Source organism: Bufo bufo, chromosome 6, assembly GCF_905171765.1.
Source record: "Bufo bufo chromosome 6, aBufBuf1.1, whole genome shotgun sequence".
NCBI lineage: Eukaryota > Metazoa > Chordata > Amphibia > Anura > Bufonidae > Bufo > Bufo bufo.
This window is the reverse complement of record NC_053394.1, coordinates 95,441,220-95,465,835: the sequence shown is the minus strand read 5'-3', so window position 1 is coordinate 95,465,835 and position 24,616 is coordinate 95,441,220. Positions and strand designations below refer to the sequence as shown.

General features: G+C 44.2%; 1 protein-coding gene across 1 annotated transcript in view; it reads left to right on the top strand.

Annotated features, from left to right (window-relative positions):
• The window catches only part of CCDC6 (coiled-coil domain containing 6), a 60,518-nt gene that overhangs the window by 26,344 nt on the left and 9,558 nt on the right, over positions 1-24,616 (top strand). Inside the window, exons 2-6 of the mRNA XM_040435902.1 lie at positions 5,104-5,253; positions 6,049-6,177; positions 12,127-12,230; positions 13,713-13,873; positions 23,254-23,410. Coding sequence (XP_040291836.1) covers positions 5,104-5,253; positions 6,049-6,177; positions 12,127-12,230; positions 13,713-13,873; positions 23,254-23,410 — 701 coding nt within the window. The remainder of the gene's footprint in view (positions 1-5,103; positions 5,254-6,048; positions 6,178-12,126; positions 12,231-13,712; positions 13,874-23,253; positions 23,411-24,616) is intronic.

The following is a 24,616-nucleotide window of genomic DNA, read 5'->3' as shown; positions in this document are numbered from 1 at the left end:
CCTTTGTAAGTGGCTACATTTAGGGCAGGCGCACACGAGCGAGTTGCATGTGGCAGTGTGAGTTCCCGTTCTAAACTCTGCTCCTCTGACAGGATCTCACGGCATTATGATAATTTATGAAGCTGTGTCTCCCTGTGAGACCTGGAGTCTACAGCATTATGTCGGTGTAATTCAGTAGACTATAGGTCTCGCAGGGACTTGTAAGTCTTATAAGTCAATATAAGGGTACTTTCACACTAGCGTTAAAGTTTTCCAGTACTGAGTTCCGTCACAGGGGCTCAATACCAGAAAAAAAACTGCTTCAGTTTTATCCTAATGCATTCTGAATGGAAAGCAATCCGTTCAGTATGCATCAGGATGTCTTCAGTTCAGTCCCTCTTATTGTATTTTCTCCGGCCAAAATTCCGGGACACTTGCTGGAATGCCGGATCGGGCATTAATTTCAATTTAAATGTATTAATGCCGGATCCGGTACCGGATCCGGTTTTCCGGTCTGCGCATTGGCAGACCTTTAAAAATGCAAAAAAAAAAAATACCGGATCCGTTTTTCCGGATGACACCGGAGAGACGGATCCGTTATTTCAATGCATTTGTCAGACGGATCCGGAAACAAATGCTATCAGTTTGCATACAGATTTCCGGATCCTCTAACGCAAGTGTGAAAGTACCCTAATGCCGTTCAATCCAGTCAAAGGTCAGAATTGGAACTCGCACTGCCACACGCAGCAAGTATCTCACAGTGAACTCGCTCGTCTGTGTCTGGCCTTATATTGACAGCTTGGAGTGTACAAACCACAACTACGGCCACCTGAGCGTTTTTCTGGTTGCAGCTCACTGATCTAGCCAGCGAGACTGTGCGGAAGGCCATATATAGGCCTGCAGAGATTTCAATGAGCGGTTAATATTTAATAGGTTTTACAAGATGGTAATAATTCACGTCTTCTAAGGTTTTCTGTAGTTTATTATATGCGACCTTTGTATAGTGGCAGTCTAATTGAAATGAATCTGAGCAGTACTTCAGGTCATAAACTGTCATTTCCAGCACAGATTCCTACCTGATCTCGAGCCAGATAAATGGACTGTGGCCCCCATGAGCATTCTTTCTTGTCCATAATTGAACACATTGATGAACCGCTATATAACTTTTTGTTTTGTTTCATGGAAATGTTCTTTAAAGGGGCTCGCTGAGACCGGAAACCCATTTTCATGTGACCTAAAAGTATTCAGATGTTGGCAAAAAAGGAACTTGTCATGGGCGCTCCTATTCCAGCGCTGAGCTCCCTTCTCCTATATTATTATTATTATTTTTTTTTTTTAACTCTGCACTCTGTCTCCCCATATAAAAAGGGCTTCTGCCTGGTCTGATAAGTGCATTAATAAATTATGTCCTTAAAGAGGTATTCTGGTCTACAACCGACGATAACCCTCAGTTACCATGGTCAGTTGTGATTGGGGAAGTTGTTTGTTGCTTGTGGTAGGCTGGAGCCTGCTGCAGGATACAATGCCTACCACAGAAGTATTCCTATGGAGACCTGCAGGTGGCAGTGCTTCATAGGAATATATTGAATCTCCCATAGGTTGCAATATTAAATGCATGCAGTCTGTAGGAGAAGCTGTCTAATGATCTCATAGGGGAGATTTTATAAAGTGGGGAAAAAAAAAAAATATATATAATTTATAGGCATCACCATGTCCCAAACGCCTGTACTAGGGCTGCAGTAAACGATTATTTTAGTAATCGAGTATTCCATCGATTACTCGATTAATCGTAAAAAATTATCTAATAAGAAAAATTAAATTAATAGACTGTTTTCCTTTTATAAAAACTCGTCAGACCCCCTGCCATCAGTTCCCCCAGTGCCATCAGCTCCACTATCCCCCAGTGCCATCAGCTCCCCCCTCACCCCAGTGCCATCAGCTCCCCCCTCACCCCAGTGCCATCAGCTCCCCCCTCACCCCAGTGCCATCAGCTCCACTATCTCCCAGTGCCATCAGCTCCCACCCCAGTGCCTTCAGCAGTCCCCCACCCCAGTGCCTTCAGCTGCACTGCCACAGTGCCATCAGCCCCTCCATGACATCCGTTGCCATGTTCCCCACTCCCCCAGTGCCATCAGATCAGCCCCTCCATGACATCCGTTGCCATGTCCCCCACTCCGCCAGTGCCTCAGATCTGCCCCTCCATGTCCCTCACTCCCATCTGTCCCTCCATGCCATCGATTGCCGGCGGTTTCCCTTCAGTGCCATGCCCCCAGCAACAGTGAAATAAAATACTTACCTTTCCTGTAGGGGTGCCGCTCCACAGCTCCTCCCTCTTCTTCTCCGTGCGCTGCACTGGATCCTGACGTCACAGAGCGTCGGGTCATAGTGCGCGTTTACGTGTGTCAGGATCCAGTGCAGCGCGGTTTGGGCCGGCGGGTGACCATCCAGTGAAAGCGCTTTACTCCCGCTCAGTGGTCACATGACACAAACGAATCCTCGATGCAAATTTTTTTTAATAAAAAGTGATCAAAAAGTCAGACACCCCAAAGTGGTATAAATAAAAAGTACAGGACATCTCGCGAAAAATGAGCCCCCCTCACAGCTCCATAGACTAAAAAAGTTTTACAGGGATCAGAATATGGCAGTGCAAAGAAAAAAATCATTTTTTAAAAGATTTTATTTATTTCCATAAATCTTTTTATTTTAAACCAAAACAGTACAAAAAGTATATAAAGCACAGATATATATCAGTGGTGGGAAAAGTCCATCTAATCGAGGAATCGTCCACTGGATAAGTATGACAAAGATAGCATATTGGCCGTCCGTATAATGACAACGCAAAGAATAAACGTGTCATTAAAGTAACACTGTGCAATAAATGTCCAGAGCTGTATGTGTACCTTGCTCCAACTACATCATATACAATATAAAATGGTGCCATTAGAAAGTGCTACCTGTCCTGCAAAAAACAAGCCCTCGTATGACTATATGAACAGATAAAAACCATGGCTTTAGGAGGGCACGGAGTTAAAAAACTGGAGATGCATTATAGGGGAAAATGGCCCAGTTCTTAAAGGGTTAGTAAAGGTGCGTCGCTAGGTGTGCTTTGAATATATCTTTATGAGCACTGGTGCTTATGCTTTCCTAGGAATAAATGTCCCCTAGGTTCTCTGATGGAAGTGCTGGCTGGAAAGACATTTCAAGGACCGGTTTACTGTTCTGCCTGGCGGATGTACAGTTGCAAGAAAAAGTATGTGAACCCTTTGGAATGATATGGATTTCTGCACAAATTGGTCATAAAATGTGATCTGATCTTCATCTAAGTCACAACAATAGACAATCACAGTCTGCTTAAACTAATAACACACAAAGAATTAAATGTTACCATGTTTTTATTGAACACCATGTAAACATTCACAGTGCAGGAGGAAAAAGTATGTGAACCCTTGGATTTAATAACTGGTTGAACCTCCTTTGGCAGCAATAACTTCTACCAAACGTTTCCTGTAGTTGCAGATCAGACGTGCACAACGGTCAGGAGTAATTCTTGACCATTCCTCTTTACAGAACTGTTTCAGTTCAGCAATATTCTTGTGATGTCTGGTGTGAATCGCTTTCTTGAGGTCATGCCACAGCATCTCAATCAGGTTGAGGTCAGGACTCTGACTAGGCCACTCCAGAAGGCGGATTTTCTTCTGTTTAAGCCATTCTGTTGTTGATTTACTTCTATGCTTTGGGTCGTTGTCCTGTTGCAACACCCATCTTCTGTTGAGCTTCAGCTGGTGGACAGATGGCCTTAAGTTCTCCTGCAAAATGTCTTGATAAACTTGGGAATTCATTTTTCCTTTGATAGCAATCTGTCCAGCAAAGCAGCCCCAAACCATGATGCCCCCACCACCATACTTTACAGTTGGGATGAGGTTTTGATGTTGGTGTGCTGTGCCTCTTTTTCTCCACACATATTGTTGTGTGTTTCTTCCAAACAACTCAACTTTGGTTTCATCTGTCCACAGAATATTTTGCCAGTACTGCTGTGGAACATCCAGGTGCTCTTGTGCAAACTGTAAACGTGCAGCAATGTTTTTTTTGGACAGCAGTGGCTTCCTCTGTGGTATCCTCCCATGAAATCCATTCTTGTTTAGTGTTTTACGTATCGTAGATTCGCTAACAGGGATGTTAGCATATGCCAGAGACTTTTGTAAGTCTTTAGCTGACACTCTAGGATTCTTCTTCACCTCATTGAGCAGTCTGCGCTGTGCTCTTGCAGTGATCTTTACAGGACGGCCACTCCTAGGGAGAGTAGCAGCAGTGCTGAACTTTCTCCATTTATAGACAATGTATTACCGTGGACTGATGAACAGCAAGGCTTTAAGGAAGTATTACTTTACTGAGAGAGTAGTGGATGCATGGAATAGCCTTCCTGCAGAAGTGGTAGCTGCAAATACAGTGAAGGAGTTTTAGCATGCATGGGATAGGCATAAGGCCATCCTTCATATAAGATAGGGCCAGGGGCTATCCATAGTATTCAGTATATTGGGCAGACTAGATGGGCCAAATGGTTCTTATCTGCCGACACATTCTATGTTTCTATGGAGATGCTTTTATAACCCTTTCCAGCTTTATGTAAGTCAACAATTCTTAATCTTAGGTCTTCTGAGAGCTCTTTTGTGCGAGGCATCATTCACATCAGGCAATGCTTCCTGTGAAAAGCAAACCCAGAACTGGTGTGTGTTTTTTATAGGACAGGGCAGCTGTAACCAACACCTCCAATCTCATCTCATTGATTGGACTCCAGTTGGCTGACACCTCACTCCAATTAGCTCTTAGAGATGTCATTAGTCTAGGGGTTCACATACTTTTTCCACCTGCACTGTGAATGTTTACATGGTGTGTGCAATAAAAACATGGTAACATTTAATTCTTTGTGTGTTATTAGTTTAAGCAGACTGTGATTGTCTATTGTTGTGACTTGGATGAAGATCAGATCACATTTTATGACCAATTTGTGCAGAAATCCATATCATTCTAAAGGGTTCACATACTTTTTCTTGCAACTGTATATGACTGTACTGTGCTGACTACGTGTGATGAAGGGGAAGCCTAACACATCTCTCTCCTTTACAGCAAGCCAGGGCTGAGCAAGAAGAAGAATTCATCAGCAACACATTGTTTAAGAAGATCCAGGCCTTGCAGAAGGAGAAGGAAACCCTTGCAGTGAACTATGAGAAAGAAGAGGAGTTCCTCACTAACGAGCTGTCACGGAAGCTCATGCAGGTGATGGCAGCTTTCCAGGACCTGCTGTAATACGTTTACAGTGGGCCATGGCTATAGGAGTCTCATGAAAGACATGTATGCCCCTGGAGTCACATGATGTTGTTGGTTGTTTTTTTGTGGGACTCCCGTAGAGGACATTCTTTTTTGGTTGGACTAACAATCTATAAAAATAATCTCTAAATGTAATGAAAAGTATTGAAAGTCGTTATAGGCCATGTACGTTTTTTGCAGATGGTCTAACTTGCCCCTGACGTCTGAGCCCAGCTTCCTCTTAGACATCTCAGCATAAGACTTTGCCTCCTGTTTAAAACATACAGTTGACAAAATCTGAGAGAGCTTCAGCCAACAATCCCCTCTACATGACTACCCAGTGCTCTTCCTATATAACCCAGTTTACTACCATCACTGAGGAAAAGCTCGCCACCTTAAAGGGGTTCTGTCAGCTAGTATTAGCATATAAATCATAGTCTTTGTCATTTGAATGGAGGAGACATCACATGGAGGTAATGTGTCTGGTCACATGACCCTCAATCAGCAGCCATTTTATGGACAGGACCTGTGTGTGGACAGCACAAAATACTTTATAAACAAGGGGACATACCTTCTGAAATAAAGAAAATGGTGCAGAATTTTAACAAAACCTATATTAGTAAATGCCATATAATCATCTCACATACACATTGGTCAACAGTAGCCAGAAAGTGTCCGACCCCTTTATAGTGAGCAAAGGCTGGCTTTTATTCTCACGTAGATTGTGTCCATGTCTGTTAACATTCTCCCTGCTTTTCCATTTAGTTACAGCATGAGAAAGCGGAGCTTGAACAACACCTGGAACAAGAACAAGAGTTTCAAGTTAACAAGTTAATGAAGAAAATAAAGAAACTGGAAAATGATACCATCTCCAAACAGCTAACACTAGAACAGGTAACGCTGTGTCCCAGCAGTGGGGTAGAGCCGAGCATCACTACACCTGTACTGTTCTAAGGGTGCTTTCACACTTGCGTTGTTTGATTGCGGCAGGCAGTTCCGTTGCCTGAACTGCTAGCCTGATCAGGCAAACTGTATGCAAACTCATGTTTTCTGACTTATCAGGCATTTTTCAGACTTACCAGGATCTTGAGCCGCCAGAAAAATGCATTGCAATACAGATCCGGTATTTATTTATTTTCACATTTTTAAAGGTCTGTGCATGCGCAGACCGGAATACCGGATCCAGCATTCAGGCAAGTGTTCAGTTTTTTTTTTGGGCCGGAGATAAAACCGCAGCATGCTGCGGAATTATCTCTGTCCTGAAAAGTCAAAAAGACTGAACTGAAGACATCCTGATGCATCCTGAACGGATTGCTCTCCATTCAGAATGCATGGGGATAAAACTGATCAGTTCTTTTCTGGTATAGAGCCCCTAGGACGGAACTCTATGCCGGAAAAGAAAAACGCTAGTGTGAAAGTACCCTAAGAAGATAGCAGCCATAATTGTTTAACCCACACCACATAAATTAACATGCTAATTTACAGGTTCTGGTGCCCGCAGCTCGTTAATATGTGGTGACTTTGACACTGCTTCAGCAGGATCAGTTCCATTTAACAAAAAATATCCCTGAACTCGGTGCTCATATTGATTGCTGTATTCCCAAATGTGAAAACGCTGCTTTTGCAGTTGGACACTTGTTAATGGCGGATTCCCTGTACAGTGGGGGTTTGATGGCATACGTAGAAGATGCACGTCTCCTATACAGTATCTCACAAAAGTGAGTACACCCCTCACATTTTTGTAAATATTTTATTCTATCTTTTCATGGGTCAGCACTTAAAGATCTGACACTTTGATATAATCTAAAGTAGTCAGTGTACAGCTTGTATAACAGTGTACATTTAGTGTGCCCTCAATACAGAGCCATTAATGTCTAAACCACTGGCTACAAAAGTGAGTACACCCCTAAGTGAAAATGGCCGAATTGTGCCCAATTAGGCATTTTCCCTGCCCGGTGTCATGTGACTTATTAGTGTTACAAGGTCTCAGGTGTGAATGGGGAGCAGGTGTGTTAAATGTGGTGTTATCGCTCTCACACTCTCTTACTGGTGACTAGAAGTTCAACATGGCACCTCATGGCAAAGGACTCTGAGGATTTGAAAAAAGAACTGTTTCTCTACATAAAGATGGCTATAAGAAGATTGCCAACACCCTGAATATGAGCTGCAGCACGGTGGCCAAGACCATACGGTGGTGTAACAAGACAGGTTCCACTAAGAACAGCCTCGCTATGGTCGACCAAAGAAGTTGAGTGCACATGTTCAGCATCATATCCAGAGGTTGTCTTTTCAAAATATATGTGAGTGCTGCAGAGGTTAAAGGGATGGGGGGTCAGCCTATCAGTGCTTAGACCATAGGCCGCACTCTGGATCAAATTGGTCTGCATAACTGTCATCCCAGAAGGAAGCCTCTCCTAAAGAAGATGCACAAGAAAGCTGGCAAACAGTTTGCTGAAGACGAGCAGACTAAGGACATGGATTACTGGAACCACGTCCTCTGGTCTGATGAGACCAAGATAAACTTATTTGGGTCAGATGATGTCAAGCGTGTGTGGTGGCAACCAGGTGAGGGGTACAAAGACAAGTGTGTCTTGCCTACAGTCCAGCATGGTGGTGGGAGTGTCAAGGTTTGGGGCTGCATGAGTGGTGTCGGCTGTGGGGAGCTACAGTTTGAGGGAACCATGAATGCTGACATGTACTGTGACATACTGAAGCAGAGCATAGCCCCCTTCCTTCAGAAACTGAGCCGCAGGGCAGTATTCCAGCATCTGTGGGGCATCCTCAAACGGAAGGTGAAGGAGCGCAAGGTCTCTAACATCCACCAGCTCCGTGATGTCATCATGGAGAAGTGGAAGAGGATTCTAGTGGCGACCTGTGTAGCTCTAGTGAACTCCATGCCCAAGAGAATTAAGGCAGTGCTGGAAAGTAATGGTGGCCAAACAAAATATTGACACTTTGGGCACAATTTGGCCATTTTCACTTAGGGGTGTACTCACTTTTGTTGTCAGTGGTTTAAACATTAATGGCTGTGTGTTGAGTTATTTTGAGGGCACACCAAATTTATACCGTTATACAAAGCTGTACACGGACTGCTTTACATTGTATCAGATCTTCAGTGTTGTCCCATGATTAGACAAATATTTACACAAATGTGAGGGGTGTACTCACTTTTGTGAGATACTGTATAGATCACTGGAAACAGCGATTGTGAATGTTCCCATTAGGGCTCATGCATACCACCGTATGTATTTTGCGGTCTGCAAAAAATACAGATGACGTCCGTGTGCATTCCGTATTTTGCGGAACGGAGCAGCTGGCCCCTAATAAAACAGTCCTATCCTTGTCTGTAATGTGGACAATAATAGGACATGTTCTATATTTTTGTGGAATGGACATACGGAAACAGACTGCACACGGAGTAACTTTTTTTTTTTTTTTTGCGGACCCATTAAAACATTAAAATGAATGGTTCTGCATATGGTCCACAAAAAAAAAAACACTAAACGGGCACGTAAAGAAAATGCGTTTGTGTGCATAAGCCCCTTAAGCTACTGTTATCAGTGATCTGTATGGGGACAGTAGTAAACATATTAGATAATGTGTTCCCTGCTAACCTTGTACCCCCATTAAAAAAACTAAAATGTAAAAAAAAGAAAGAAAAAGTACCTCTCCTTAAAAAGAAACGCACACCTCTCAGAAATCACTCGCACAATTGACACAATTCTGTGTGACACAGACATGTTTTGCTTGAGCATCGTGTTCTCAGGCATTAAAATGGTTGTCCTATTATAATTAAGGCTACTTTCACACTATATCGTTTTCACTTTCCATTTCTGGGATCCGTTCAGGGCTCTCACAGACGGTCCAAAACGGATCAGTTTTGCCCTAATGCATTCTGAATGGAAAAGGATCCGCTCAGAATGCATCAGTTCCATCTCCATTCCGCTTTGGAGGCGGGCGTTTTGTTGTCCGTCTGACGAAACTGAGCCAAACGGATCCGTTCTGACACACATCGTAAGTCAATAGGGACGGATCCGTTTTCTATGACACAATCTGGCACAATAGGAAACTGATCCGTCCTCCATTGACTTGACTTTCAATGGTGTTCAAGACGGATCAGTCTGGGCTATGTTAAAGATAATACAAACGGATCCGTTCTTCTGGTAGTTTCATAGAGTTGAGTGGAACAGGAGAGGGCATGCATGACTGCTGCTCTGTTCAATCTGGGGACTCTGGCCGAGTGACGAGCGAATTGATTTGTAGGAATCAGATTTGTTCAGACATACCGCTTCTTTGACGGGGCCAGAAATCTCGCCTGGCCATGTCAATCTCGCACCTGCTCCAATGCTCTGAGTATCAGTGCAAGCGCAGAGTCTGTGCTGCTGCGACCTGACCCGTACAGATACCGAACGTTTGGGTGTACCCAGACATGAGTGGTGCATGCACTGTGGGCATCTGCGCTACCCAAGCAGCAACAGCAGAGCCTCTGCACTTGTGCTGGTACTCGGAGCGACAGCACAGGTGCGAGACTGACAGGGCCACACGAGATCTATGGCCCTGTCAGTCCTGGGGGAGTCTCTTGGAAAGTAATGCCAGCCCCTTGCTGCTCAAGGAGGTTTATATAATATATATATATTTTTTTATAAACTAATTTGATTCGTATAAAGTTGCTCATCACTAGTCCCTATGGTTGGACCCCCACCATTAAGATGTGGACAGGGGATGAGTTCCTATGGTGGGGTAACCCCCTTAATTCTTCCCGGCCAGGCAGGGTGTATGTTAAAAGGAATCTGTCAGAGTACACTACAGATTTGACTGCATGTACCAGTCAGGTTTTCTCTCTAGTTTCATTGCTGCTGTGCATTAATAGAATTCTTCTTGCCCTCTGCAGGGATGATTTCAGTAGCCTCGGGCATGCACACAGATTATTGTGAGATAAGCTTGAACTGCTCTCTTACCCGCCTGAATAACACTCTGCTATTTACTGTGAAAACAAAGGTTGTGGGATGACAGAGGATGTCGGAGAATGGAGATCAGCAGTCAGCAGATTTTATTTTTGAGCTAGGGGTGCACCAGCTAAAGTGAGGGCGAAGGTAGTAAACGCCATGAAGAGACTGTAACTAGCCTGCTTGTGGCCATATTGTAGTAGAATTATGAAGTCCAGTGAGATGACGACAACCACAAGGTGATGTTTAGTCTACCTGTAATCTTGTAGCTTGGGCTGCATCGCATCGCCCTTACCTGAATTAGTCTGTGTGCACATCCTTTTTCACACTGTATCAGAACATACATGTATGTTTTTTTTTTTGTGGTGCATTTGTATATATCCACATGTTCTAGACCAGGCATGCTCAATCTGCGGCCCCCCAGCTTTTGCAAAACTACAACTCCCAGCATGCCGGAACAGCATACAGCTATCAGCCTACCACAGGACATTGTGGGAGTTGTAGTTTTATAACAGCTGGAGGGCTGCAGGTTGAGCATGCCTGTTCTAGACCGAGTACATAATTTATAAAGGTGGTGCAGTGGTGTCTAGTGTAGTTTAAGATGTGTCCACCAGATGGTGCTGGATGCTAACATTTCAGCTAACTGCGTACTTGGCAGAGCTGTCTTTTCAAGAAACCTGGTAAGTGCAAGTAAAGAACCTTCTTGTGCTATGCATGTGTACTTAGGGGAGATCTATAAAAAGTGCAACAAGCATGTGCTAGTTTATTTTTTATTTTTTTTCTACTTTATCTGCTCATCTGAGTGTTTATGGGGAGGTCAGAGTACATAACTGTGCCAAATGAATCTTCGGCTGACAGCCATCTTCCGTGTATCACCAGCTAGTCGACATGCCTGTTTATTGCTGCAGACACAAAGGCAAAATTTGAATAATCAAATGTTCAACCTACTGCAGGTTAATCCCAAAAGGTAGATTTTCCGGGATTTTATAACTGATGACCTGTCGTCTAGATAGGTCATCAGTTTCTGATCGGTGGGGGTCCGACAGCAATCAGCTGTTTGAGAAGGCACTGGAGCTTCTGTGAGTGCCACCCTCCTCGCAGCTTACCTAGCACAGCGCTGTACATTATGCAGTGGCTGTACTGGGAATCGTGCTCAGCCCCATTCACTTAAATGGGGCTAGGCTGCGCCTAGGGCATGTGACAGATGAACCTGTTGTCACTGGCCTAGAAGAAGCTGTGAGAAGGCAGTGGCGCTACTGCAAGTGCCGGTGCAGTCTAAAACAGCTAATTTCTGTGGGGCCCGGCTGTTGGACCCCCACCGATCAGATACTGATGACCTATCCAGAGGACAGATCATCGGTATTAAAATAAAATAAAAAAACTTTCAGTTAAATAAACCTCCACTGCATTGATATAAATTTGTCTGACATCACAAGAAAACATCCTTATTCACAAAATTGGAGAGAGGGCTTTCCAGCTTAAGACTACCCCATCATGATCGGTCATGGCTCAGCCTCTTCTGGTCATCTGAGGATTTCATTCCATATGACTGTTCGTACTTTGCTTCACTCATTGGGTAAAATATCTAATGACATTTTTTTTTTCTAGGTTTATAACATTCTTGTTCTTTTTCATTGTTGCCTTAGAGCAGAGATCAGCAACCCCGGCATTCTGGCTGTTCTGAAATGGCAACTCCCAGGATGCTTCATTTCACTTCCGTGGGAGTTACAAGAACAGCCAAGGAGGTGTGCATGCTGGGAGTTGTAGTTTCACAGCAGCTGGGAGTGCCAAACATTGCTCTGCCCTCCCTTAGGTGAAGGTTCAGCTATATTCTGTCACATTCTCCACTGCTATGCGTATGTTGATTTTCTAACAAAAATCTTTTTTATGCCTTCAGCTAAGACGTGAGAAGATTGACCTTGAAAACACCCTGGAGCAAGAACAAGAAGCACTAGTCAATCGTCTCTGGAAGAGGATGGACAAGCTGGAAGCAGAGAAAAGGTTGGTTTTTCAAGGCTTTCTTGTAGCAGCTAATGATGGCTTGACTTGAGGGTGGACATACAATATAGGTGTAGTGACCTTCAGGTGTTTACCCCTGCTGCTTCCAGACAAAGCTAATACAAGGCACTAATGTATTGTGATTGTCCATAATGCCTCCTTTGCTGGCTTGATTCATTTTTCCATTGCATCGTACACTCCATCATTGCAGCGCTGAAACGAGGTGGGCGGGACAGGAGCTGCTGCGCATGCGTGCCTATATGCGCTCCCACACTCCCAGCCACCAGAGAGGACGGCCCTTTTTCATATAGTATGGAAGCACAGCCACCGCTGCTGGATTGCAGGGTGGTCATAACCCCTGGAACCGAGCAGAGTATAATGTTATGGAAAAATGAATCCAGCCAGCAACAGAAGCAATATGGATAAGAACAATACATTAGTAAGTGCCTTGTAATAACTTTGTCTACATGATAAATACTATTTGCTAAAGTGAGACAACCCCTTTAAATTTGGCCATACAAGTAAGAGAAAGATGGTCTGATCCTGTCATTTTCATGGGGGCTTCTCGATCCTTGTTCCAGCAGAAGGTCAGATGCTGTCAGGAGTCTGGTGACATCTTATTCCCCGCTGGCTATTGAAATTAACATGCACTCTTGGCCGTTTATGGGAATTTATAGTAATAACCATTGGTCCGACAAGCTTTACACCATGCATTGTCACAAAAACCTAGAAGCTGCAGCTGTATCACTCTCCTCTCCCTCCTCCATGCAAAATACTGCAGGCATCAAAAGGGGGGCTTCAGGCTACTTGAAGGTAAAGATGATGCTGCTTACCTTGCATACCGCTTTATTGCAGGACTTTATGTAATCACTGTAATCACAAGTACTACTAATTTATGATGGGTATGTTTTAAATTGATTTCACTGTTAGTATTATGCAACTGTTTGGATATTACCTTATTAGGCTACTTTCACACTAGCGTTTGTTTTCCGGTATTGAGATCCGTCATAGGGGCTCAATACCAGAAAATAAAGCTTCAGTTTTGTCCCTATTCATTGTCAATGGGGACAAAACGTAACTGAACAGAACAGAGTGCTCCAAAATGCATTGCGTTCCGTTCTCATACTGGAGAGCAAACCGCAGCATGCTGCGGTTTGCTTTCCGTCCTGGGATGCGGAGCAAAACGGATCCGTCATGACCCACAATGCAAGTCAATGGGGACGGATCAGTTTTCTCTGACACAATAGAAAACTGATCCGTCCCCTATTGACTTTCAATGGAGTTCATGACTGATCCGTCTTGTCTATGTTAAAGATAATACAACTGGATCCGTTCATAACGGATGCAGGCGGTTGTATTATAAGTAACGGAAGCGTTTTTGCTGAACCATGCCGCATCCACCAAAAACGCTAGTGTGAAAGTAGCCTAACCTGTCAACCAGTAAAAGCATGTGTTAAGCCTTATAGCTGTATTTTGTCTCCTTAGGATTTTACAGGAAAAATTAGACCAACCAGTGTCTGCTCCACCTTCACCTCGTGACATATCTATGGAGATAGACTCCCCAGAGAACATGATGAGACACATACGTTTCCTTAAGAATGAAGTAGAAAGGCTAAAGAAGCAACTGAGAGCTGCACAGCTACAGCGTAAGCAGAAGATGATTCATTTTGCTGGACTTTCTCCAGCCTCATTACTCATACATGTCTCTTGTTGACCACATCATAGCTACTCTTACGGGCTCATGCACATGAACATTATTTTTTGTCCGCATCCAATCCACATATTTTATGTTCGGATTCAGACTATTCATTTTATCGTGTGCTGTCCGCATCAGTTTGTCTATTCCTTGGCACCGGTAAAAATATAGAACATGTCCTATTTTTGTCTGCATTATGGGCAAGGATAGGACTGTTCTATTATGGACGGGACGTTCCCTTCCGCAAAATGCGTAAGGCATACTGCCGGTATCTGTATATTGTGGATCTCAAAAACGGCTACAGCCGTGTACATGAGCCCTAACAAATGTGTTAGATGCATTTATTCTACAACCGAATATATCCTTTATTGACGATCACCATTGTCTTTATTACTGAAGCAATGCCCACGTCTGGCAGGTCTTCACTCCTGTCTGCATAGTAATCATGTCCAAAAGATGACTGCCACTCTAGCAGAACAAACTGCACTTGCCTTCCGTACATCAGCAGGTTCTGTTACCAGAAATCTAGCTCATGTTGTTTCACTGGAGGAGGCTGAATTACATGTTTGGTGACATGTCCCTTCGTCTGCCACCATCTTATGGAGGCGACTGATGTGCAGGTGAAAGAGTTGACTTTCTATATCAGTAAGTTGCAAGAATGCATTTAAGTCTTTCACACTCGCGTTTGATCCGTTCAGGGCTCTCTCAAGCGGTCCAAAACGGATCAGTTTGCATTCTAATGCATTCTGAATGGAAAAGGATCTGCTCAGAATGCATCAGTTCCGTCTCCATTCCGCTTTGGAGACGGACACCAAAACGCTGCTGATCCGGATCTGTCCTGGCACACAATGTAAGTCAATGGGGACGGATCCGTTTTCACTGACACAATCTGGCACAATAGAAAATTGATCCGTCCTCCATTGATTTTAAGTGGTGGTCAAGACGGATCCGTCTTGGCTATGTTAAAGATAATACAAACGGATCCGTTTTGAATGGATGCAGACGGTTTTGTATTATCTGAGCTGATCCGTCCATGACTAATCCGCTCAAAACGCGTGTGTGAAAGTAGCCTAAGATTAGCTATTAAGTGGCCAACCCCTTTAAGTTCATTAAAGGGATTCTGTCGGCCAGATTTTCCCTACAGAGTTTTTCATATCATGTCAGTCCCCTTGGTCTAGATAAAAATATGCTAGTCTTACCCCCACGTCTTTCAATTTTTGCTAAAAATCGCTTTTATTCGTATGCTAATTACCTACATAAGGAGCCCAAGGGGCTGTCCCTCCCGCTGTTGGAGCCCAGCCGCGACCCTTATCTTGGAGGCCAGCGCCACCTCGCTGTTAATTATTTACTCCTCTCCTCTGCTTTTTGTTCCCCCAGTGCGCCGTAATCTCGCGCATGCGCACTTGATCCATACGTTCGGGCCCACGCAGTGTCCTGGCGGCTGCCTCATCCAGGGGAATCGTGCGTGCGCCAGCTGTCTGTGCACTTCGCGCGACCCAGAAGTGCGCAGACAGCTGGCGCATGTGCGATTCCCCTGGATAAGTCTGATGCCAGGACTCATGCGAAATGTGTGTGAAAAGCGATCATTTAATGTTTGTCTATTTATTGATGCTCATTCACAGATCCATTGGGGGAATGCATTAGGATTGGCTTCAGGCTTAATAGCGAATCCCACTGGTGTACGATGCGCCAAACCTAAAAGCTAATAATTCTATTACATTGTTGGGAGTTGCATGGGTCAGAAAAAGAAATCTGACCCAGAAAAGGTAGTTGATGTAAATTTCTGGTCTTATTTGTGCCAGTTTCCTGGTGCACATGTTAAGTGAGTTGGGGTGCTGCTGAGGTTCTGCCTCTTCCTGCCCACTTTTTGTAAAAGCGGTAAGGGGGATGTAAAAGTAAATGGCACTCGCGCGAGCAATCGTTCCTCAGCTGCCTCTAAGCTTCTATCACTCTCTTCCTCCTTTGGCCTCTCACAGTGGTCCTCCGCTCCCACAGAGATGGTCACACTCTGGATCTAATCTTTACCCACATCTGCTCCCTATCCCTATCTGACTACAGCCTACTCACCTTCTCTTCACTCGTTTCTTCTGCTGCTCCCCCGGTCCACACACTAGCACACCCCCACAGGGAACCTTAAACATCTTGACTTTCGCTCGCTTTCTGACTCTCTTCTGCCACTCGCTACCATCTGTTCCCTCCAGGACGCAGATGCTGCCTCCACTCTGTATAACGCCACAATAAGTACAGCTCTGCTACCCCCCTCACACACAACAAAACCCGAAAAATCAACAGACAACCCTGGCACACCAGCCTGACCAAAAAACTCACAGGCAGCGATGGAAGAAATCCCATTCGAAGTATCACTTCACCACATACAAGCAATCCCTTCTTATTTTCAAATCCTCACTAGCTGATGCAAAACAGGCCTACTTCTCATATCTTCCGTGTCCCACAGCCCTAAACAGCTTTTTAACACTTTTTTAAATTAAGTAATTTTTATTAGCATTTTAATAATACAAACATAAGTCCCCAACCCCCACATACCCTCCCCCCACAAACCATCATTATGATGCCCTCCATCTTCCATAGCTTCAACATTCGGTTACATCATCACAACCGCATGATAATTACAAAGGCACAAGCCCTTTCCCTACAACAATCACACAAAACATTGATAGAAAAAGCTGCGATCTTCTAATTGGAATATACATTTGTTATCGGCCATAACCTCCCCACATTACATAGCGTAGAAACATTCCATGTATCCTATAAGAAATCGCCAACCACGGAGCCAGATATGTACATTAAGTGATAGCACCCTCACACTAATCCCAGACGGTATCTCTGAAGTTCCCTGGACGCCAGCCCGGGGGCATCAATCCAAGGAGTCCAGAGCTTTTCAAATTTGGCCATAGCACCCCTCTTCCTATAGACCCCTCATTCCAAATTAAGTAACCAATTAATCTTGGCTATAAATTCGGTTTTACTAGGACTACCCTCATCCAGCCAATGTTGAGCAATCAGCTTACGAGCCATATACAACATTCTGGCCACTGCTATCTTCCTGGGCTCAGTGATTGGCAAGTCCTCCACATACCCCTATATATCAGACAAATGGAGTCACATCCAGTGTAACTTCATACAGAGAATTAATGAGATGCAGCACCATGCACCAAAAACCTTCCAGTGCCGAGCACGACCACAGCATGTACAGCATACCCGCATCTTCCTCCCCACATCGCGGGCATTTGGAGTCCATCCGAAGTCCAATATTAAACAGAAACTGAGGAGTTCTATAAACCCTATGTATTAGATATAAGTGCGACAGCCTATGGGCCTCGCTGAGAGAGAGCTGCGGAATCCTCTCCAATATGAGTTTCCTCTAATGGCCCCATCTCCGCTTCCCATTTTGTCCTACTATTTACCAGATGGTCTTGCAGAAATAGATCCAGCAGGGTCTGATAGAGCAAAGAAATAACTCCAGAAGAGGAATCCCTCTTCTCTATAAACGCAATAATCTTGTTTTGCAGTTCCGTGCTCAACATACCGCCGTCATGGTCAGCCCGGAAGGCATGGCGCAACTGCAAGTACCTATAAAAATCGGAGGACGGTAATCCAGTTTCCGTCTGAAGTTGCTCATAAGATTTGAGACCAGTATTATCAATAAGTAGACTCTAATAATGCTCTTGTTGCGCCAACCCCCCCATTCCCTGCAAAGAGCCTAAATGAGGCAACCACGGGGTGTCCCATATAGAAATATACTGCGTTACGCCTTTAATACCCTGCATGTCCCTCACTTTCCACCACGTTTTATGCAAGAGACGCAACGTAGGGAACACCACACCCGACAGTTTTAGCTTATCTGCCTAGAGATTTGGTGCCGCCAAAAAGTCTCTCAATAGTCTATGTTGGGTATCTCCCGCTCGCCTTTCACAGCCCCTCATATGCTGAAGTTGGGAAGCTAGGAAATACACCCACAGGTTTGGAAGAGCCAATCCCCCATCAGTTTTACCTCTCTGCAGTGTCTCCAGCCACAGTCGTGCTGAGCCCCCCTCCATATAAGCTCCCTAAACAGCCTATTAATTGAGTGAAAAAACCTGAGCGGTAACCATATGGGGGAATTATGTAATAAGTAAAGCAGCTGCGGCATCCAGATCATCTTGATAAGATTAATCCTTCCTACTACAGACAACGGCAGCTTAGACCAGACATGAAGTTTTTGTTTGACACTTTTAAGGCCTCTTTCACACTTGAGTTGTTGGGATCCGTCGTGTACTCCACTTGCCCGCCGGATCCGGAAAAACACAAGTGTACTGAAAGCATTTGAAGACGGAGCCGTCTTCAAAATGCTTTCAGTGTTACTATGGCAGCCAGGACGCTATTAAAGTCCTGGTTGCCATGCGGGGAGCGGGGGAGCGGTATACTTACAGTCCGTGCGGCTCCCCGGGCGCTCCAGAATGACGGCAGAGCGCCCCATGCGCATGGATGACGTGATCCATGCGCTTGGGGCGCCCTGACGTCACTCTGGAGCGCCCGGGGAGCCGCACGGACGGTAAGTATACTGCTCCCCCGCTCCCCACTACACTTTACCATGGCTGCCAGGACTTTAGCGTCCCGGCAGCCATGGTAACCACTCTGAAAAAGCGAAATGTCGGATCCGGCAATGCGCCGAAACGACGTTTAGCTTAAGGCCGGATCCGGATCAATGCCTTTCAATGGGCATTAATTCCGGATCCGGCCTTGCGGCAAGTCTTCAGGATTTTTGGCTGGAGCAAAAAGCGCAGCATGCTGCGATATTTTCTCCGGCCAAAAAACGTTCCGTTCCGGAACTGAGGACATCCTGATGCATCCTGAACGGATTTCTCTCCATTCAGAATGCATTAGGATAAAACTGATCAGGATTCTTCCGGCATAGAGCCCCGACGACGGAACTCTATGCCGGAAGACAAGAATGCAGGTGTGAAAGAGCCCTAAGTCTCTTCTCTGTCCTCCAGTGCCCCTACCCTCACCTCTCATCTCAGCTGGGGACTTTGCCACATACTTCAAATAAAAGATCATCAACATCAGAGAAAGCTTCAGTGCACAGTCCCCACAGACCCTCTACACAACTGCTCATTCCTTTTTTCCCCAAAACCAGCTTCTCCACCATTACAGAAGGGAAAACTTTCCACCTTACTCTCCATATCACATCTCACCACTTGTGCACTTGACCCAATCCCAACCCACCTCACCACAGCCTTTTTAACTTTGGAGCCCTGCGTCTTTCCGGTGTCATCCGTAAAAACTGATCCGGCATTTATTTTTTTCACCTTTTTTTTCGGTCTGCGCATGCACAAACCGGAAGGACAGATCCGGCATTCCGGTATTTTGAATAGCACTAATACATTCCTATGGAAAAAAAATGCCAGATTCGGCATTCAGGCAAGTGTTCAGTTTTTTTTCGCCGGAGATGAAACCGCGGCATGCTGCGGTATTATCTCCGTCCTGATCAGTCAAAAAGACTGAACTGAAGAAATCCTGATGCATCCTGAACGGATTACTCTCCATTCAGAATGCATGGGGATAAAACTGATCAGTTGTTTTCCGGTATTGAGCCCCTAGGATGAAACTCTATGCCGGAAAAGAAAAACACAAGTGTGAAAGTACCCTTAGTTCCTCACATTTTTATGCAATCATTTTGTTCAACCCACTGAATTAAAGCTGAACTTCAACGGCATCTGAATTGTGTTCACAATCCACTGTGGTAATGTACAGAACAAAAATTAGAAAAATTTTGTCTCTGTCCAAATAGTGTTATATATATATATATCTAACTGTACGTATAAAGCTGTCCACAGCCTGTCCCCTCCCTACATCTCTGAGCGACTTTCCCAATACATCCCCACACGTAATCTCCGATCCCCACAAGACCTCCTTCTCACCTCTTCCACAACCACCTCCAAGACTTCTCCCGTGCATCCCCCAAACTCTGGAATTATCTACCCCAACATATCAGACTCTCACCTACAGTGGAATCCTTCAAAAGAAACCTGAAAACCCACCTCTTCAGACAAGCCTACAACCAGTGACCCTGCTGCCTCTATACCGCCATGACCAACTTCACCCGCGCCTACTGTGTCCTTCTCCCATATCATGTAGATTGTAAGCCCTCACGGGCAGGGACCTCTCTCCTTCTGTACCAGTTTGTAACTTGTCTTGTTTATACTTAGTGCAATTATCTGTATTATGTATGTACACCCCTTATCATATGTACAGCGCCATGGAATGAATGGCGCTTTAATAATAATAATAATAACTCAGTGGGTACAGCGTTCAAGGCTTTCATCAGAAGTGTCCACTCCCAATGTATACCTCTGCCGTATGCCACAGTGTAGGCATATTGTGGCATACATCGCCCATCGGGTACTATGGTAAAGAGCTGTATACCACATCGCATCCTTCTGTATAGGAAAACGCAGTATGCTGCAGTCTCCTAAACAGTTGGGGGGAAAAGCATGCTAACGAATACTGGCGAGAAGACACTTCTGCCCTACTTTTGGTGAATGGTTCCTGACATTTACATTTAATGTGAGGCTTAGATGTAATGTGCACCGAGTCTAAGTTGTCCACGGTTTCCAGTGACTACTAGAAGAACTGTGAATTTGACAGGGCCATAATACAGGCTGTACCTCGGTGTAAAATAAATTATGCAACTGGTCTTATTTGTACGCGTCTTTAACCGTCTGTATTCTGGATGCAGCACCCGACCACCCACAGCTCTACTGAACTTGGGCGCAGTCGGTGTCTGGCAGTGCTGTGAGAAGTCAGGCATACATGATGAATGAACTTGATGATAGTCTGGGACATTTGCTCTTGCTTTGTCCTTGAGTACTTTGTTTTCTTGGCATTTCCAGGCGATAACAAAGGTTCTTCCTCTTAGTACTTATCAAACTGTGCAATCCGCTTTTATCTGATGTCCTATTTCATAATGCCATAGAAGTGAGTCAACACATTTATTTATTTATTTATATATATATATATATATCGCCAGGGGCTGGATCAATTTCTCTTTTTGGAGTTCAAAAGTAAAATATAAACTTGGGGGATAGAGTGAATAGGATAATACTTGCCTAACCTATTTAAGGTGATTGTCCCAAGATTTAAACTTCTCCCCTGTTCTCCTTGGTCGGGACCCTCACGATTTTATTATTATTATTTATTATTAAAGCGCCATTCATTCCATAGCGCTGTACATATGATGAGCGGTGCACATACATAATACAGACAAGTGCACTAATCATAAACAAGACAAGTTACAAACTGGTACAGAAGGAGAGAGGGCCTACAATCTACATGTTATGGGAGAAGGACACAGTAGGTGCGGGTGAAGCTGGTCATGGCGGTATAGAGGCAGCAGGGTCACTGGTTGTAGGCTTGTCTGAAGAGGTGGGTTTTCAGGTTTCTTTTGAAGGATACTGGCGAGTATCCTTCGATCAAGAGAACACTGTTCCTGCCTCTCCCTCTCCCTGTATGAATGGAGTTGTGCACCACCGCTTCATTCATCTTTACTGCACTGCCAGAGATAGGCGAGCGCTGTACTTTCCTGTCTCCGGCAGTCCCATCAAGATGAATGGAGAGACAACATGCCTGCTCAACTGCCACTCCATTCATATGGTGGGAGGGCCCCCTTTCTCATGATCACTGGTCATCAGACACATAGGGGGAAATGTATAAATTCTTAATGTGCCCTGCACTGTCGGAGGGTGCACCACATCTAAGACGGGGCACAGGCAGTTCATGCGCCTAAACAGAAATCTAAGGCAGCTGTGAGCTGCTGTGTAGAAAACTGGTGTAAATGAAGATAAATTTGTCTCAGCTGTTGTCCACGTCCCTTTCCTGCCCTTGCCACGCCTCCTTTTGGGCCAGGGGGGTGTAAAAGGAGGCACTTAAAAAAAAAAATATATATATATATATATATATATATATATATATATATATATATATATATATATATATATATATTGCATTTTAAAAGTCATAAACACACAGTTTGTAACTTTATAAAGCCACTTATAAATCTCTCTCAAGGTCTTGGAAAAAAAGCCCTTAAAATGGATTCTCAAAGTTATTTATTTAAAAAAAAAAATCCATATAATGCAGATACCTATTAAAGGTATTTGGTGGGGTTGCATGAATTTCCCCCAGGGCCTAAATTGTCATGCCTTAGAAGATAGGAAGAGCCACAAATACTTGACCCGCAAAATGCTGTGGACAGAGATGGCAGTCTCCCTGATTCTTCCTTCCAGACGGGACACTGCACGAGGAAGGAATTCTTAAGGTGTATATAGATGGCAGATTATTGGGAACAAACGCTTGTTCCCAAGTATTCCTTCCTGGAAGAATAGCTTGAAATTTTATAAAAAATCTGAATGTTTTTCCCAACCATATCTTTCATTGCCTCATAAATCTTAGAGTTTTTTGTTTTTTACTGCTCTATGCCACTGGTCTGTGTGGTTGTGCGGCACTTATCTTCTCTTTAGCTTGATGTGCCAGCAGCTGGCAAGTCTGTGCAGGACCAAGCAGATGCGTGATGCAGGATCAGTAAGATAACGGTGAGGGGAGTATATTGTACAATTATTTTACTAGTTTAGGCCTGAAAATTTTTAGCATTCTATGTGCAGGCTAACTGACCACTATTTAAAGGGGTTGTCCGGGTTCAGAGCTGAACCCGGACATACCTCAATTTTCACCCAGGCAGCCCCCCTGACATGAGCATCGGAGTAGTTCATGCTCCGATTCTCTCCTTTGCCCTGCGCTAAAGGCATTTTTTGGCAGATCCGGTGACGTACCGGGCTCTCCATGGGGCTGCCAGGAAGCCCGGTGATGTCACTGGCACTGATGGGCGGGCTTTAGCGCAGCTCTAGCCAGTAAAACGGCTAGGGCAGCGCTAAAGCGCGCCCATCAGAGCCGGTGACGTCACCGAACACTGCCAGGCGGAAGCTTCTGCCTAGCAGTGTGTGATTGTAAACAAAAGAGCCCGTGCCCTGCGCGATCTAGCGCAGGGCAAGGGAGCGCATCGGAGCATGAGATGCTCCAATGCTAGCCTCAGGGGGGCTGCCTGGGTGAAAATAAGGGTATGTCCGGGTTCAGCTCTGAACCCGTACAACCCCTTTAAGGAGGGGATCGCTTCTAGAAAATTACTCTGAATTTGGTTTAACAGGCTCTCTGTGCAGAATGTCTTGTTTTCGTCTAGCTTTGAGCTGAGTTAGCCGAACCTTCCTGTTATATTTATGCATTCTGTAATACAATTGTACTTTACTATTTTATCTGAACGACTTTTATCTCATACAGACACTGAGAAAATGGCCCAGTACTTGGAAGAAGAGCGCCACATGAGGGAAGAAAATTTGAGGCTTCAAAGAAAACTGCAGAGGGAAATGGAAAGACGAGAAGCCCTGTGCAGGCAGCTGTCAGAAAGTGAATCCAGCTTAGAGATGGATGACGAGAGGTTAGATTTCTTTATTTAACTGTATTACAGGTGTCAGTGCAGATGGCAGTGTTGAGTCATCCTCAGATTCATCACAAAACGTGAAAACGTGAAAATAAGTAAAAATAAAAAAAACACATTTATCCCTGATTAAAAATTAAAAAAATAAAATTCCCCACACATGTTATATATCACCGCGTCCGTAACGACCCGATCTATAAAACAGTCATGTTACATTCCCCGCACGGTGAACGCCATAAAAAATAAAAACTATAATGAAATTGAAATTTTGCCCACCTTACTTCCCAAAAAAGGTGGTAAAAGTGATCAAAAAAGTCGTATGTACGCCAAAATAGTACCATTCAAACCGTCGTCTCATCCCACAAAAAATGAGCCCCTACATGAGACAATGGCCAAAAAAATAAAAAAAACTATGGCTCTGAGACTATAAAGACACAAAAAAAAGTTTTTTTGGTTTAAAAAATGATGATATTGTGTAAAACTTAAATAAATTAAAAAAAGTAAACATATTAGGTATCCCTGCGTCCGTAACAACCTGCTCTATAAAAATAGCACATGATCTAATCTGTCAGATGAACGTTGTAAATAATAAAAACTAAAAACGCTGCCAAAACAGGTATTTCTTGGCAAATTTTCCATTTTAATCAATTTTTTCCCGTAACAAAGCAAGGGTTAACAGCCAAACAAAACTCAATATTTATTGCCCTGATTCTTTAGTTTACAGAAACACCCCATATGTGGTCGTAAACCTCTGTACGGGCACACGGCAGGGCGCAGAAGGAAAGGAATGCCATATGGATTTTGGAAGGCAGTTTTTGCTGGACTGGTTTTTTGACACCATGTCCCATTTGAAGCCCCCCCTGATGCATCCCTAGAGTAGAAACTCCAAAAAGTGACCCCATTTAAGAAACTATGATTTTACAAACTTTGTTAACACTTTAAGTGTTCCACAAGAGTCAATGGCAAATGGAGATGAAATTTCAGAATTTTTATTTTTTGTTACTTTGCTTCACAAACAGTGTAATATAGAGCAACCAAAAATCATATGTACCCTAAAATAGTACCAAAAAAACTGCCACCTTATCCCGTAGTTTCCAAAATGGGGTCACGTTTTTGGAGTTTCTACTCTAGGGGTGCATCAGGGGGCTTCAAATGGGACATGGTGTAAATAGACCAGCCCAGCGAAATCTGCCTTCCAAAAACCAC